General features: G+C 36.5%; 1 protein-coding gene across 5 annotated transcripts in view; it reads left to right on the top strand.

The window, feature by feature from the left end:
• THADA (THADA armadillo repeat containing) overlaps window positions 1–14,491 on the top strand; it is a 152,811-nt gene that overhangs the window by 44,994 nt on the left and 93,326 nt on the right. For 4 of the 5 annotated variants that reach the window (XR_009485717.1, XM_059841162.1, XM_059841163.1 and 1 more), the window contains exons 27-28: window positions 6,031–6,120; window positions 7,490–7,621. Coding sequence is in view for 4 of the 5 variants with exons in the window: in XM_059841162.1 (XP_059697145.1) it covers window positions 6,031–6,120; window positions 7,490–7,621 (222 nt within the window). In the remaining variant the exon portion in view is untranslated. Of the gene's footprint in view, window positions 1–6,030; window positions 6,121–7,489; window positions 7,622–12,246; window positions 12,413–14,491 lie in introns of those variants that run through there. The other variant, XM_059841165.1, reaches the window with a different exon arrangement.

Here is a 14,491-nt window from a genome sequence, read left to right as displayed (position 1 = left end):
AACCCAGAATGAGATGGGGATTCTATGTGCAGCCTCACTGATCCGCTGCTTTTGTTCTAATGAACACATTCTCCTGTGTGGTTTGCCCTGTGAGCAGTGAGGATGTGCCCTCGGCATCCACTCTAACCCATATATTTTTTCCCTTGGGGTTGTTGGTTTTTGATCCAGTTGGTTTTCACCCTCTGCTGATGCTCAGGATTATTCATCCCAGGTGCAAAGTCTGTAGTTTTGTGAATCATTCTCCTTACTACCACTTTTGAATAATTTCAAATGCTATATATTTGCCTTTGTAGTTATATTATGCTGTTTTGTTGTGTTCTAAAGTACAAGATAAAATTACCCTTGGAGTCAAATATAGTAAAATCTTTTGAGTTTTGCTTCCTCTGCTAGAACCTTTCTGTTTTCTGTACCTTTATTGCTGTTACTCATCCTGTCATGGCATGCAGATGATTGTCATATAATTTAATCCTATTAAAGGAGCAAAAATTAATGTAATTCTTAAAGCATGTCCAAAATTAGCTTTGGTCTTTACCACAACCTCAGCATAAATCAATCTGCCATACATTTTTTCTTGGTGTTTTCTTTGCAGTTAAAAAATTAAAGGTGTCTCATTTATTTTGAGTTTATGCTTCTGAAATATGTCTTTGTTAGGAGGGAAATAGGTTTCCTACATTTTGAGACAGCATCCAGCTGTTTAATAAGTGATAAGATAAGGGGTCAGGGAAAGAACACAAATGTTAAAATGAGCAACTAAAAGCTAGTCTAGTCAGGTTAGCCTAGTTAAGTTGCATTGTGGGATTTTTTCATAATTCAGCGATGTCAGAAGATGCAAATATGTAAAACATATATTGTCTACATAAATCTGTCATTTTGAATGACAGTTTTGCCAAAGTGTGTCTTGGTTTTCAGGTTCTTTCAGCAGCAGTTGTCCTTGCAGTGCCAGGAGTACGTTGCGTTCTATTTCTGCATTACTGCTCTTTAACATAAAGGATCATCTGACATAGGCCTAATGATTCCAATGTAAAGATTGTTACAACACAAGTAGATTTTACAGGAGACTATTAAAACTATTTCTGTAATATCATCAAAACTATATTCTTGGTTCTGATCTAAGTGTGGCTTGTCTATATTTTTTTCACATTCCAGTTCTATTTTTTATTTTGAAATGTAGTATTATTTTTCACTCTCAGATATCTGACCATGTATTTGTCAGCTGACATGAGATGTTAGCAATATTTGTGTTTCAAAAAGAGCACCAGAAACCTTTGCTGCCCTCAGAAGTTTGTCTCTAAATCTCACCTATGCTGTACTCAAATGTGAACATATTTGCTGCAGATGTTATTTTATGTGTCAGTTACTAAAAACAGCCTACAAGGTTATAAAGTTTCATTCGTCTGAAAAATAAATGAAAGAACAGAAGCAGGTAATCTCTGACACGTCACAGTAAAATGATATGTATGCCCCAGTGTCACAGCAGAATTTCCATCTTCTGGAGTGTTCTCTTAAGTGTACAGCATAGTTTAAAAAAGAACACTGCAACATCCATGGTTTTATTCTTAACTGTATTTTTAAAATGCAGTTAACCAATCCACCCATTTGTTATGTATAAAGGTGGAGTATTTTGTTAGAAAGACATCAGTTAAATAAACATAGATGCTAGAGTTGTGTAGCATCACGTTGCTGCTGAAACAAACACTATGTTTAATCTCTAGAGATGTCAGTTGTTAGAGGCATTTATGAATTGGTTCTAGAAGTTAGGTGTTATTGACATCTCCACAAACATAGCTCGTGAAAACTTTAAAGCACATGATTCTTGCCTTAATTTAAGCCACTCCAGGTTCTGTTCTGAAAAGTGATAAAGCCAAAGAACTGGTGCTAAATGAATGGAAGAACTGCTGACACTCAAGAGTATAAGAGCTTCTGAGTTAGGTTACTTCAGAAAAAGTAAAACCAGTTTTTGCATCTTTTCTGAAGAAGCGTTATCAACACTCTAAACTGTGTATCATGCTTAAAACAGACTTTGCCTTGAAGTCTTACGGACTTACAATCTGCTTTGAGGTTTTTTTTTTTTAATTTTTACCCCTAGCACTAGTTGGTTTTTTTGTTAACTTAGTTTCAGTTGTTTACCAAGTGCTTATTGCTAGCTGTTAAATTCTGTCCTTCCTATCATCACATGCTTCAAAGTAACTTCTTGCCAGTTGATGGGACATCTATATTTGGTGGAAGATTTTTCTTCCCCCCCTCTTTTGCCTGCTCCAGAATCTATTTAAGAGGAAGAGTTTGACTCAAGGGCACACAGACAAGTGTTAGGAGTAGTGGATGTAGCTTGATTCTGTATGACATGGTACAGAAGATACTTCTGTATTACTGTTTCTTGTTAACGGAACATCTTTTCAGGTGGGGAGAACTGAATGAGAATGGCAAAGAAATTACTGTATGTCTCTCTAAATAAACATTATTTTTTCAGTCACTCTTCTGAGTGCTAAACCATGACTGCTGTTTCTAGCCATTAAAATGAAACCTTTTGTGAATGGGCTGTACTCTGTCATCTGGCTTTTGCGCAGAATTGCTTGCATGAAAAAACATCATATTGTTAAACTGGAAACTCTGTGAGACATAAATACTGCATCTTCTTAAGTACTGCAGTAGTCTGCATGTATACAGTTCTTCAAATTATTTTTGCAAGTGAATTTAGTGGGATATAAGTGCTACCATTAGTTTCTCTCTCAGCCTTTCTACATTAAGCATCATTTTAATTGTGTACTTGAATGACATTTTACATTTGGGAAGAGGGATTTTATTGTAAGCATCATGGGCCCATTGATAACTTTTCTGTCTCATTACTCTACTTCCTCTCTCAGTAAATAACCTTCTACCAGTTCATTGTTTGGGTCTCAGCAATCCTGTTAGAAATTCTGGATTGTGAAATTGTGCTTCTTAGAGTTACTAAAAGGAAAAAAGAAAATGCTATTATCGAGTCTTGTGGTTGAACATACTGTTGAAGATGAACTCTGAAGCAATATAAAAATAGTTCCAGATGGACATGGGGTAAAATAGTAGTATCTTAAGGCTCTTCTCAGTTACTTCTCTTATAAACACATTTTAGGGGGAGTAGATGTAAAATCTGGTGATCTGCAGAATGTTTGGTTTAAGAATTTAATTATGGTAGCTCTGTTGCCAAAAATCTGTGTTTGAACTATGTCAATGACTAATGGGAAGGTAGTTATCTGTATTTTTAATTTAAACCTATTGTTCCCTGTCAGATCTATCGCAGAATAGGAAGAAAAAGTTTGTTTCATGAAGACTGTTGGCAGTGGCTTTTGGGTTGTTTTAGTCCACATTTACTTGATATGTTCTTCTATAGCTACGTCAGAGATTTGTCTTCTTTTAAAGATATGGATAGCTTATTACCTGTGAACCTAACTCACACTGTGTGCATTTGTACATGCATGCATGCTAGTGATCGAAATAGATTTATGGGACATATCTCAAAGTGCTAGTATTTGTTTTTTAAAGGAGTATGGTTTTTGATGAAATTAATATAAAATATATGGCTTAGTGTCATGAGCAGTTTTGAAGAGCAGAACCATTATACTTTTTGTTGTTCCAGTCTCAATTACAGTACACAAATAGTTGTGTGTACATGTTTCCAGGAGCAAAAAGCATGGTCAGCATTAAAAAGTGAAACAACTGAATTCCTGTGTTCCTTACTGTCTAGCTGTTTTGCTTCCTGCTTATTCCCAGTTGTGCATCTCCTTGCCTTGGCATCCCCAAGCAGTGGATTCACATTTAAATTAATGCCCACTTTTTAATATTGTGATATTCTGATAATGTGTAGTGTTTCTTGTTTCCCCTCTGAACTGGAGGCCCTTTAACAGTCTCCTCAGACAGTTGTGTCTCCTTTTTTCTGAAAATGCCTGTGGACATCTTCTCTGCAGTCAGTGGTTTTGATTAGGCTGCCTTCTCCTATCAATAAACTCTGGAGCAGTACAGCAATAGGAGGTTATGTAGGTTGTGTACGTTACTCACTTCAGTAGTTAAAATTTTCTGTCAAAAAGATTTATGAAACCATGCTTATTGCAAAGAATTTCGAGGCTTTGTAAAGATAGTCAGTTCCGTTATTAAATATTGATTCAAATGTGGCTGCTGAATTTTTAATACATTAAAAATGAACCTGGTTAAAAGTACTTGTGAGGTGCTACTTGGATGTAGTCTTCCCCTAAATTTCTAAGTATTGGCCATCCATTCCATAGGATACTTGACCATAATTCTGCTTTTGCTTTTTGCACTCTGTAGCACAAGAGATGGGGAGGTCACAGCATTTTTGGACAGAACTTTTTCTTTTTAAATACTGAGTTCTTAATGTTTTACATAGGAAAATTCAGTAGGATGAGCTGTTTGACCTGATAGATCATAGGTTTTGTGCTGTCTCTGGCTTTGCATCTTCAGTTTGCTACATACTTTATGTGCAAAAAAATTGAAGTAGTTTTGAGGACACTGTTAAAAAAAATTGCATGAGTGTCTTCTGCTTAAATAACCAGTTATTATCAACATTGATGTCTTTAAACTGTCCTCATTAGTGCTTCAATTTATATTAATTCAGTTTTAATGCTTCCATGTAATTTTTTAATCTGAAATCTTCTTTGTCGCTATAACAGCTATTGCAGATTCCTTGCTTTTAGTTCTAGCAGTTCACTATATTGTGTGTGTGTGTATATATATATATATATATATATATATATATATATATATATATATTCACAGAATTTTTCTTAAGTGCCTTGGGAAAGTTTCCTGTCCCTCTTTGAACATTTGTTTCCACCCAACAGTCTGGTTTTGCTGTGTTTATTCTGTGGCCTGTGGCTAAGGCATGTTATGTTAGCTGAGTGCTGGAAGGAGCTGTGCTGATGTTTGCCATGTGCTCGTTTACTCGTGCATGATTTTTTTTTTTGTCTGCTTATTTTTATGCACATTCAGTCTTGCCATCTCATTGTGTTATTTTTCCAAACCTAGATCTGTCTGCTTATTGGAAGCTTTGCATTGGAGTCATGCTAACATGGAACATTTATCTTGGTTGATCTTGTGGCAAGCAAACTCTGCAGTTGGCTTTGTTTTTCTAAATGATGGCCTTTCATTTATTTATTTTTAAAGGAAGTCTTTTTAATCTGCATACCATCTATGTCTAATTAGAGCTTCCCCACAGTAACATTCAAGTGGTTCTTGCTTGGATGATGCTGAGTGGGTTCATATAAACCATGAAGCCATCCTTTATCTGATGAAAAGACTGTAAAACAAATACAGAAGATTTTTACTTACATCTTTTTAGCTTGGATTGATTTGCTGTTGCAGCTTTAACTGTGCCACCTTACTGGTTCTGGCTAGGGGGGAGTTCCTGAGGTGTTTGTACATTGCTCTGTTTTGAACATGGTTGCTCCATCTAAGGAAGCAGAAGAGTGGTCTGCAGTGTCACTACTGCTGTGTGCTGGAAGCAGTACTGTGGAAGGAGGGCTAATGGAAGCTCAGACTCTTCTGACACTGCATTTTACAAATCTTCCATGAATTACTATTATGAGGTGCTTTTTAGTATCAGCAAGCTATCTGTTAGTACATGTCTACTAAGTGTATTCTGTTAGCTGGTTAGGACATGAGCCATGCTGAAGCAAGTGCCTTCTCTGGTTCAACCAGAATGTTGTTAAAATACTGTCAGAATTTAAACTGTTGTATCTTTTTCTTTTTGGTGTGATTAAGGGGCTAAGATCCCTTTTTCTCAGAAAGGCCTGATCAGTTTAGCTGACAAAGTGTCAGTGAGCACACATAGAGACAGTTACTTAACTTTTGTAAACTACACTCTTATCACTATTTTTCATGAAAACATTATGCCTTACTTGAGAGTTCATTGTGTGTGTGTGTGGGTCTTCTGCCTCTCCAGCTTCATTGTAGCATCAGAAATATGACAAATAAACTGATATTTTGAGTGTAATTAATTACTGCAGAATTTTAATTATGACTCCTCTTCATTTGTTTCTGCAGAATGACAGGAAGGGAGTTTTTCTCTCGGTTTCCAAGCCTTTATCCTTTCCTTCTCAAGCAGTTAGAGGTTGTAACCAGCACTTTGAACAGGTAAGATGATGTCTGAGAAAACTTTGAGATACAAAGTGAAGTGAAAAGGTTAAACTGAGTTGTGTCACATATACACCCTAGTGCCATTTTATACGTCAGTGCTTCTTGAAATGATACAGTTCTAATGTTTTCGCTAAGGCTTTTTTTCTTTTAACTTTGGCACATTGCATTAAGTCTCTGAAGATTGAACTACTGTTGACTAATTAAGAGTAGCTGTGTTCTTAGGATCAGATGTGAAGGAACTTCTGTTTTTCAGGGAAACAGAGCCTGGGTATTTGAGTGTCTCACATTTAACAATGAGGCTTCCCAGCATGTTTAAGTGATACGGGGTCATAGGCCTCAAGTAACACCACATGAACACTTCCCAGCCTGTGGCACCCTGACTCTGGGGAAGGTCCTTGATCTTGTTTTAAAGACTCCACAAATGGTGGCTGAGAGCTACAATTTGATCAATGCAGATGATACCATTTGGGATGACACTGTTACCTCCAGGTTCACGAACTTCTAAAGTAAACCAGTGCTGGCTTTGTTTTTTTCTTAAAATGCTATGATATAAACTGTGGAAGTTGAGCAGCTGATTTATGGGTGAGGTTCAGCTGACTGTTTAATGGGCCTAGGAAGCAGGAGTTTCAGCAGTCATTCCATGTTTTGCAGTGTCTGCTCTAGGAAAAGAGATTGTGTATTTTCTGCACGGCAATCCACTCTACCTGACGTTACAAGAGGTGACAGTGTCATCACTGGCAAATTTTGGGAAGTTTTTTAGTTGAAAAAGATTGAAAACTGCTGTCTGAAATGTTGGTCTTGAATGCTTTTTCAATGTGGATTAAGACCTGTATCTTATTATTAGCTGTTACATAAATCAAAAAGTATTAATTTTATCTTGGTTTTCTGATTGTTTTTACTATAGGAATAGTACACCCTCGGTGTCAATGACAAGAACTGTTCTTTAGTAAAACATGTTATTTACTAAACACACATTTCCTTTCAAACTGATCAAAGTACTTTTTTTAAACTACCTTTTTGTAACTCAGATCTCTGTTTCCTGGTTCATAGAGAAACCTTATCTGCAGGTTTTTAATAGTATTTAAAAATGAAGGCAGCTCACCACATTTGGGAATAAAGGAGGCTTGGAATAATGTGGGAAAGTGAAGGCAATACAGCCACGAGTGTCTTCATTAGAGGGATCCCCTGCAGAAGAGCTGGATGCCATATTTGATCCCAGCAGGGTTTGCACTCCCATGCAGTGATTGGCCTAGGATAACTCCTTGAACCAGAGATGGAGAAGGCTATTTTGTGGGAAAGAGGCTCAAGTCTAGCATGAGGGAGGATGCTTTTTTTCATCAAATGCCTCTTACACCTTTTTATTTAGTGAAACTGAAGACTTGAAAATCCATCCAAGCCTGTTTCTTTTGCTCTTAATCCTGGGAAGACTGTATCCATCTCCAATGGATGGCTCTCACTCAGCTCTCAGTATAGCACCGTTTGTTCCCTTTATTATAAGGTAAGGTGATTTTGTAGTGGTTTTTTATGTGATGGGAATTCTTTCTTTAGAAAGAATCTTCAGATTTTTTTAATAAAATGCCTTTTTAAGCTTCTCTTCAGTTTTTAGTCCTTAAAGGAAAATTGGTATTCACTGGTTGTACTTTCCTATATTAATATTGTTTTGGAGAATTAGAAAGAATATTGACTTATGTAAATCATTGTATGACTTGTTTGAAAATCTTCACCTGCAAATGCTGTATGGTGTCACTGCTGCCACTGAGAGGGTAGATGAAAACTGATGAGCTTGACAGATTTAAGCAATGCAAGATTTTCTATACAAGCTTCTAATGTTTTTTTTTCAGTCCTGCAGAATGGTTGTTTGCAACACATTAATGTAATGTCTAATATATAGATTTGTAGATGTGTGTATGTATCTCTTTCCATATCCATCCATGAATATATGTAGCTAGATTAAGATATGGATCTGTCCTTTATCTAATGTGCTTCTAAGATGACTTTTCAAATATTTATACAGTGTAACTTTCATTTATATGGTGGTTACAAGAAGATATTCAGCAGACATTTTGCTACTCTGTATGCCTCCTGTTAGGGATTGGGAGCCTCATAAGGGAGTCAGAGCTGTGGTGGGTAGGGAGAAATGAGCACCACCAGTATTTGAGAGAAATTCCTGCTATCTATATGAAAGCTTCAGTGCAGTAGGGTGAGAAACTTCCATGCTTAATCTTGCTCATCTAGTATTTAAACAAGAAAAGGCTGTTGTCAGATATTTCAATTTTTTTAAAACTACTGTTGGATAGAAAATAGCATCTTTGTCTGCTTCTTTTTCACATCAGATGTGATGTATCTCTTGCCTTTTATGATTTTTTATGAATTTTCAAGAATAAATGATAATTACCATTTTTTTCTGAAAGGAAAAAACCCATAGTAAGAGTTTTTAAATACACTGTATTTAACAATAAAATGTGTTTGGCTTTCTGCTGTAGCTGGATCCTAAATGCTTTTTTGGGAAATGTTTAAAGCTATTTGTCCCATCAGTAATTGGTTCTGTTTTGATGCCTTTATTAATGCACTGGAGAATGCTTGTTTGTGGGTTTTTTTTAAATGCAATCTTTCAGCATAATTTTGGTTATTGCTAATAGATTAACTTTTGGTAAGCTTTTGGTTACAGCTTTTTAGTTTTGTTTTTGTTTCTGTTATGATCACTACTTTTTGCAAGGTACATACACCAGCAAAATAACTTTTCACAGTTACCTAGCTTATTGTTTTGAGGTTATTTAAATTCATTCAGAAGATGTGGGGGGAGAACCCGAATAAAATCTTTGAGCTAAGAATCTGTATTTACTGTACTGTTGGACCTACTTTCCTTTAAGTGTGTTCCTAAAGAGGGACAGTGTGGCTGACAAAGATATTGTTTTCTGCATATCCTTTTCGTTGATTTTGGTAGTAAATGCTGGGGATGCAGGTGTAAAACTAGCATAAAATTTATGACAAAAAGTTGTGACAAAAAGTTGTAGGTGTGTGTACAGATATGCATTTTCTGTCTCATTATTTAGCAAAGTATTGAAGTTTTTCTGGTTGCCTGGGGACAATACCAAGGATTCTGCATAGGTAAATGTATGTATGATATAGCTCAGTGTGCTGTCACTGGCTGTATTTCTGTCTGCAGTTCTTACACCCTTGTTCTTTGGATGCTGTGAGTGTTTTTGGTTCATTCTGACTGCATTTGATTTATCTTGGTAAAACAAATAAGTTTCTATTTTCCCTTCTATTTCCCTTTCGATTTTTCATTATGTTGTAGCAAATGAACAAAAATAAAATTGTTTCCTATTAATTTGGTTGTTCTTCAGAAGGTGGTAATGAAGTAACCTCTTAGAGAGGATCAAAGAGAAGGTCTGGTGCCAAAGGCCCCATGTACCAGTTCATTAAATCGTGTATATAAACTGTTTCTTTGAATTTCTCAGTGCAGTGTTGTGTTCTATAGCATCTGCATATACATATAATTAATTGCATGGTAGTCCAGTGCAATGATGACACATAATTGCTATGCCATACCATGCCTTACCATGAGATGTTAGTTTAGGATGGTGTACCAGTGTCAGGGAGGGATGCAACCATGTGGTGAGGAGAGAGGAAAGGTGAATGTGACCCATACAAGGTCTTAATACCCCTTCCAGGGCTGAGCCTGCAGGGAAGTGACATTCACTTGTTGCACTGAGAAGATGAACAGAATATTGTGTTTTCAAGTAACTGAGGAGTTCTGTGAACAAAACTGGGTTGAGCAGAAAGAATTCAAGGTGGGCTTTTGGAGAGTTTCTCTTAGGCTGGAGTGGAATTTTCCATCTAGTGGGAGTAGAGCTGTGGTTGCTCTGACCGTGCCGAGATGAATTGCACAATATGAACAGGATTAAATGCTGCAAGGACAAATCTCAGTCTCTGTGCACATAGTTGTTACTCCCTGTTGAACTAGGGCATTTGATTACCTATCTGCAGTCCTATTAAGCTATTTTTCCCCCTGCAGATGTTTTATTTGGAAGGGAACACTTTGATTCACAACTTATTACCTCACTTTTTATTTTTTTTAAAGAGCTAGATAGGTCTGTTTTAATGGTTACTTTCTAAGATGAAAGAATGTACAGCATGTTTTTGATTAACAAGGGAGGTAATCGGGAGGTAATGTTTTAAGTATGAAACAAAAACATAACCTCCCTTTTGCCTCCCTCTCCCTTTTTCAAAGACCTGTAATCTCTTCAGAATGATCTAGAATTGAGTTACCTTATGTCCTCGTACCATGGCACTGACAGTGTGTTTGTTTATTGTTAAATGTTCTGGGCTAAATGGTCTGAAGGAGTAAAATGGGTATTGCTTTATTAACTTGAATACTTTTTCACTAATGGAAAAAAAATTGAATAGTCACTCTCTATTTAAGAGAGTGACTTTGTAACATTTTAGAAAGTTTTTTGAAAATTAGCTTTAAAATGTCAAACAGTATAAGGTTTTAAAACCTTATTGGATGTGCCTTGGTTTCTGCTTGACAAAACTTAATTCTTCATGAAGTTTCCTCTTTAGAACTTCAGCAAATAGATTTCAAAGCAGTGTTGGTTGTAGGTGTATTATGTTGCAAGAAATGTGAACATCTTCCCATGAAATTAACAGAGTTATGAAATAGACACTGTTTTCTTGGGCAGAATTTTGTAATCTGTAATGTGTCTTTCTGCAAAAGGGAGGAGCTAAATTCCCAAGTGCCCTGATGTTGTTTCCAGTCAGGGACCTGGGTGGTGGCAGAGGGAAGCACTTTACAGCTGTCCTCTTTCCCTTTCTGCCCTTCTCCATCCACCACTCTGGACTGATAGGTTTTGGTTTTGCATTTGAGAGCTTGTCATTGATGTACAAGGACGATCACTGTGACTGTTAGTTAATGATGGACACTAAGATGCAAGGGAAACAAAACTGTGTGGTGAGGAAAAATTTTCTGTGGGATGGAGCATTGTCATTTTTTAATTTAAAAAAAGCCCAAAACCTGTAGCCTTTCCTAACAGAGTGTTTAGGGAAGGAGAGAGAAAATTCCGGGTTTATTTTAGCTTCCTAGCAAGCAGAGCAGCTGACCATGAATTCTGAGGCTCTCTGTGAGTTCCAGTTGTGTCTCACTGTTTCATAAATGTGAGAGAGCTCACTTCTTAAGGACAAGGACTCAGATGTAGTTGTATTAATATTGCAGAAGGTAGTGTGAATTTGAATTTTTAACAGTCAGTAATGTTACTTGCATGTAGGTTGCTTATTTGAGAAAGTTACTCTTTATTGACTTGTGCTTTTAAGTTTGATTGCTCTGTATTGTTTTTGATTATATTAAATTATATCCAGTCTGTCAGGTGACTGGTTCTGTTCCACTGTAGCCCTGTGAAAAACTCTATATGGGCCACTTAGGAAGAGAAGCACAAGAAAGAGGCAATTGGTGAAGTTGTAGTAACAAGATATCCTCAATTTGTTTGAGAAGAGCTTGGTGGAAATAATTCATGTATATATATTTTATAAGCTGCAATTGCTGTTTATGTAAGTTTAAATGCAGATTTGCTGGTGTTTGTTTTGTTTCACACATATACACTTATGTGTGTGGGTTTAGTATATCATCCTGAATCTGACTTGAAAGCAGCCATTTGATTTTCTGTAGGCTGAGCACTGGTATCATTTGGTAAGTGGCCAAACAAGGTAGATGACTGTGCTAACTAAGTGTACTTCCTCTGCCTTTCTCCTCTTTTCCCTGTATTTTAGTGTGGCATGGCAGCACTAGAAGAATTAATATTAAAACTTCCCTGGTTTCAACTGTCATGTCTGTAAGACTGGGAATCTTACCAGGGGTCTGACAGGGAAAGAGCTTTTGTGGGAATGTATTTTCATAACAGATTAAAATATGAAACAAGCTGTGTGTTGCAGCCTTGTTGCATTACAATAGCTCCTTTTGATTACAGTTGTTTATGAAAGCATATCACTGGCTTCTCTTTTCACTTGCACATTTTCTCAGTATTTGGTCTCTGGTTTTTTAATTGGTTTTGGGGCTTTTTTAGTTCCTAATGTTTCTTTAGTATAACTGCTCAGTAATATAACTGAGCTGCAAATAACTGTCTGGAGATACTGCATTATATGGAATCCCTGTGAGACTGGGAGCAGGCTCTGACTCACTGGAATGCCCTGTCCTTCTTGAGGAAGCTCGTGGGGCTGGCCAGTCATTGCAAGATGAAGACAGATATCCTTTTTATTCTGGGCAAGGTTCCCAAAACAAGGGCTGGTCTAGACATTTGAAAAAAAGAAGCAATGTGCACTCCTAAAGCATACATTGTCTTTTAGCTTTTTATTACATTTAATCTCTTGCTTGACATCCAAAGTGGAAATTTTGCATAGCTGGAGGAGAAGGAGGGAAGTACAGGAATTCATTTCCCCCCTGAGCTTATCACTAATGAATTGGGACTGTCTTGGAAGTCTCCCATTTCTAGTTAGTCTGTTCTCTGTGCAATCCTCATTGCGTAGTGATTAATTCTGATCTGTAAAAATATTTATGGGTCACTGTAAATATTTATTAATAAGAAGAGTTTCAGTCCTTTTAATCCTTTTAGCAGTTTTAAATAACAAATTGTAAACTGGCTGTATTTTTTTCCAATTTAATTAAGTTCAAATTGTCATGCTAGAGAAGAATGCAAAGGGCTGGATTGGCAGTAGGCTGCTCAAGACCTTCTGATCTACTAAAAGTCTTTATTCATCTTGTACATTCTTTACTGTATTCCTGTCTTTCCTCTGAAACTGTAGACAGATGTGTCATATCCAAGTGGTGTTGATGGGAAAGAACAAGTGTTAGGTATTTGTTATTATTTTTCTTATTCCAGTTTTCACTGTGTTCATCAGTCATTGGCAGATTATTGTCTGAAGCAATTTATGAAATATGCACAAACTACAGGGAGCTGTCAGATTCATGGGAAATAAAGGGTGACACTTAGCAGAGAGGCATTCATGAGTACTGAGAGTAATTCTCTTTTTCCAGTGTTGTAGACTCCTGAAGAGGACCAATGGCTGGGATCCTGTGTTAAAATTTGATGTATGTTGAATTTGATGTATAGTAACTTGAAACATGATCCAATAAAAAATATGATGGGGTGCTGAACTGTCAGCATGTGATTGGTGAAGTAATTTTATTATTCATTTATATGCTTAAAATTAACCAGCAAGTACTCTGCTAGTCAAGATAAGTCTCCAAAAAATAACATTTAGCTTATTCTGGAAAAGTATTTGCATGAAGAAAATGGAGAGAAATAATACATTAACTATCCAGATGATGATACGGGGAACTAAGTATAATGATATTTTAAAAAGCCAATATTCTTTAAAAAGAACAGTCTGAGTTTGAGAAGAGTCAATACTGGGAAGGCTTTTTAGTAATGGGCTAGATATTTTTGGTGGGATGGCTGAAAGGGGGAAGTGTCTTTGCGAACCCAGATCCTTTGAATGTTTTCATGGGTCTGATGATATATTTTTGAAATTGCTCATGTTGCAGTTTTACTTAGAATCATCTGAAGCTTTGAAAATCATCGCAAGGTGCGGAGACTTGATTTTTCCATTCAGCTTTCCTTTCACAGAGTTCAAAATACTGACAGAGTTGCTAAGGCAGAAAGTAGTCTTTGTTTTGTTTTTTTCCCAACTGTTTGGATAGTAAGTGGTGTGTTTTTCTTTCTGTTATTCTGCAGTTGTGAAACATCATGGTAACTATTCACAAATTAACAAATAGAAATATGGTTGTGAAGGAAATTGTCTTTTACATGATCTTGCATTAAGAGCAGCTGTTTTATTTTTTCAAGTGCTGTGAACCAAAATGGAGGCTCTACCCTCATGTAACTTCAATGGTAGTAAAAAAAACTAGAGGCTTCCTACCTAGACAAATACTTTGAGATTTCTTGATGGGATTTCAAGAACAGATGCCATTTAAATTGCGTCAGCATGTTCTGTAGGAAATCTCCATTTGACAAGAACATATTTCTGTTTCTCTGAAGTTTATACACAGCATTAGTAATAGTTTTCATAGACTCAGATGTGAGAGATCCTAGGTGTTTTGGCTTGCTAAACCACAACAATTCAAGTTTCTGATGTTGATTCAGCTTGGTATCAGTTGGCCACTTGTTTACATTAACCTGGACCTTGGTGACAAGAAGAGAGAAATGTCTATAATTTTTCCTTAAAAAGCCTTTGGAGACATGGAGAAACAGCTCCTGGCAGAGCTTGTGGACAGCTTTCACAAATAAAAGCCTGTGTACTTTGCCTACATACCTTCTGCAGTATTTATGGCTACTCTGCTTCATTAAGTGCTTGTGGAAAATACTGCCCTTACAAA

The sequence above is a fragment of the Haemorhous mexicanus genome, chromosome 3 (assembly GCF_027477595.1).
Source record: "Haemorhous mexicanus isolate bHaeMex1 chromosome 3, bHaeMex1.pri, whole genome shotgun sequence".
Lineage (NCBI taxonomy): Eukaryota > Metazoa > Chordata > Aves > Passeriformes > Fringillidae > Haemorhous > Haemorhous mexicanus.
Note: the sequence above shows the minus strand (reverse complement) of the source record. Positions and strands in the feature narration are given on the sequence as shown.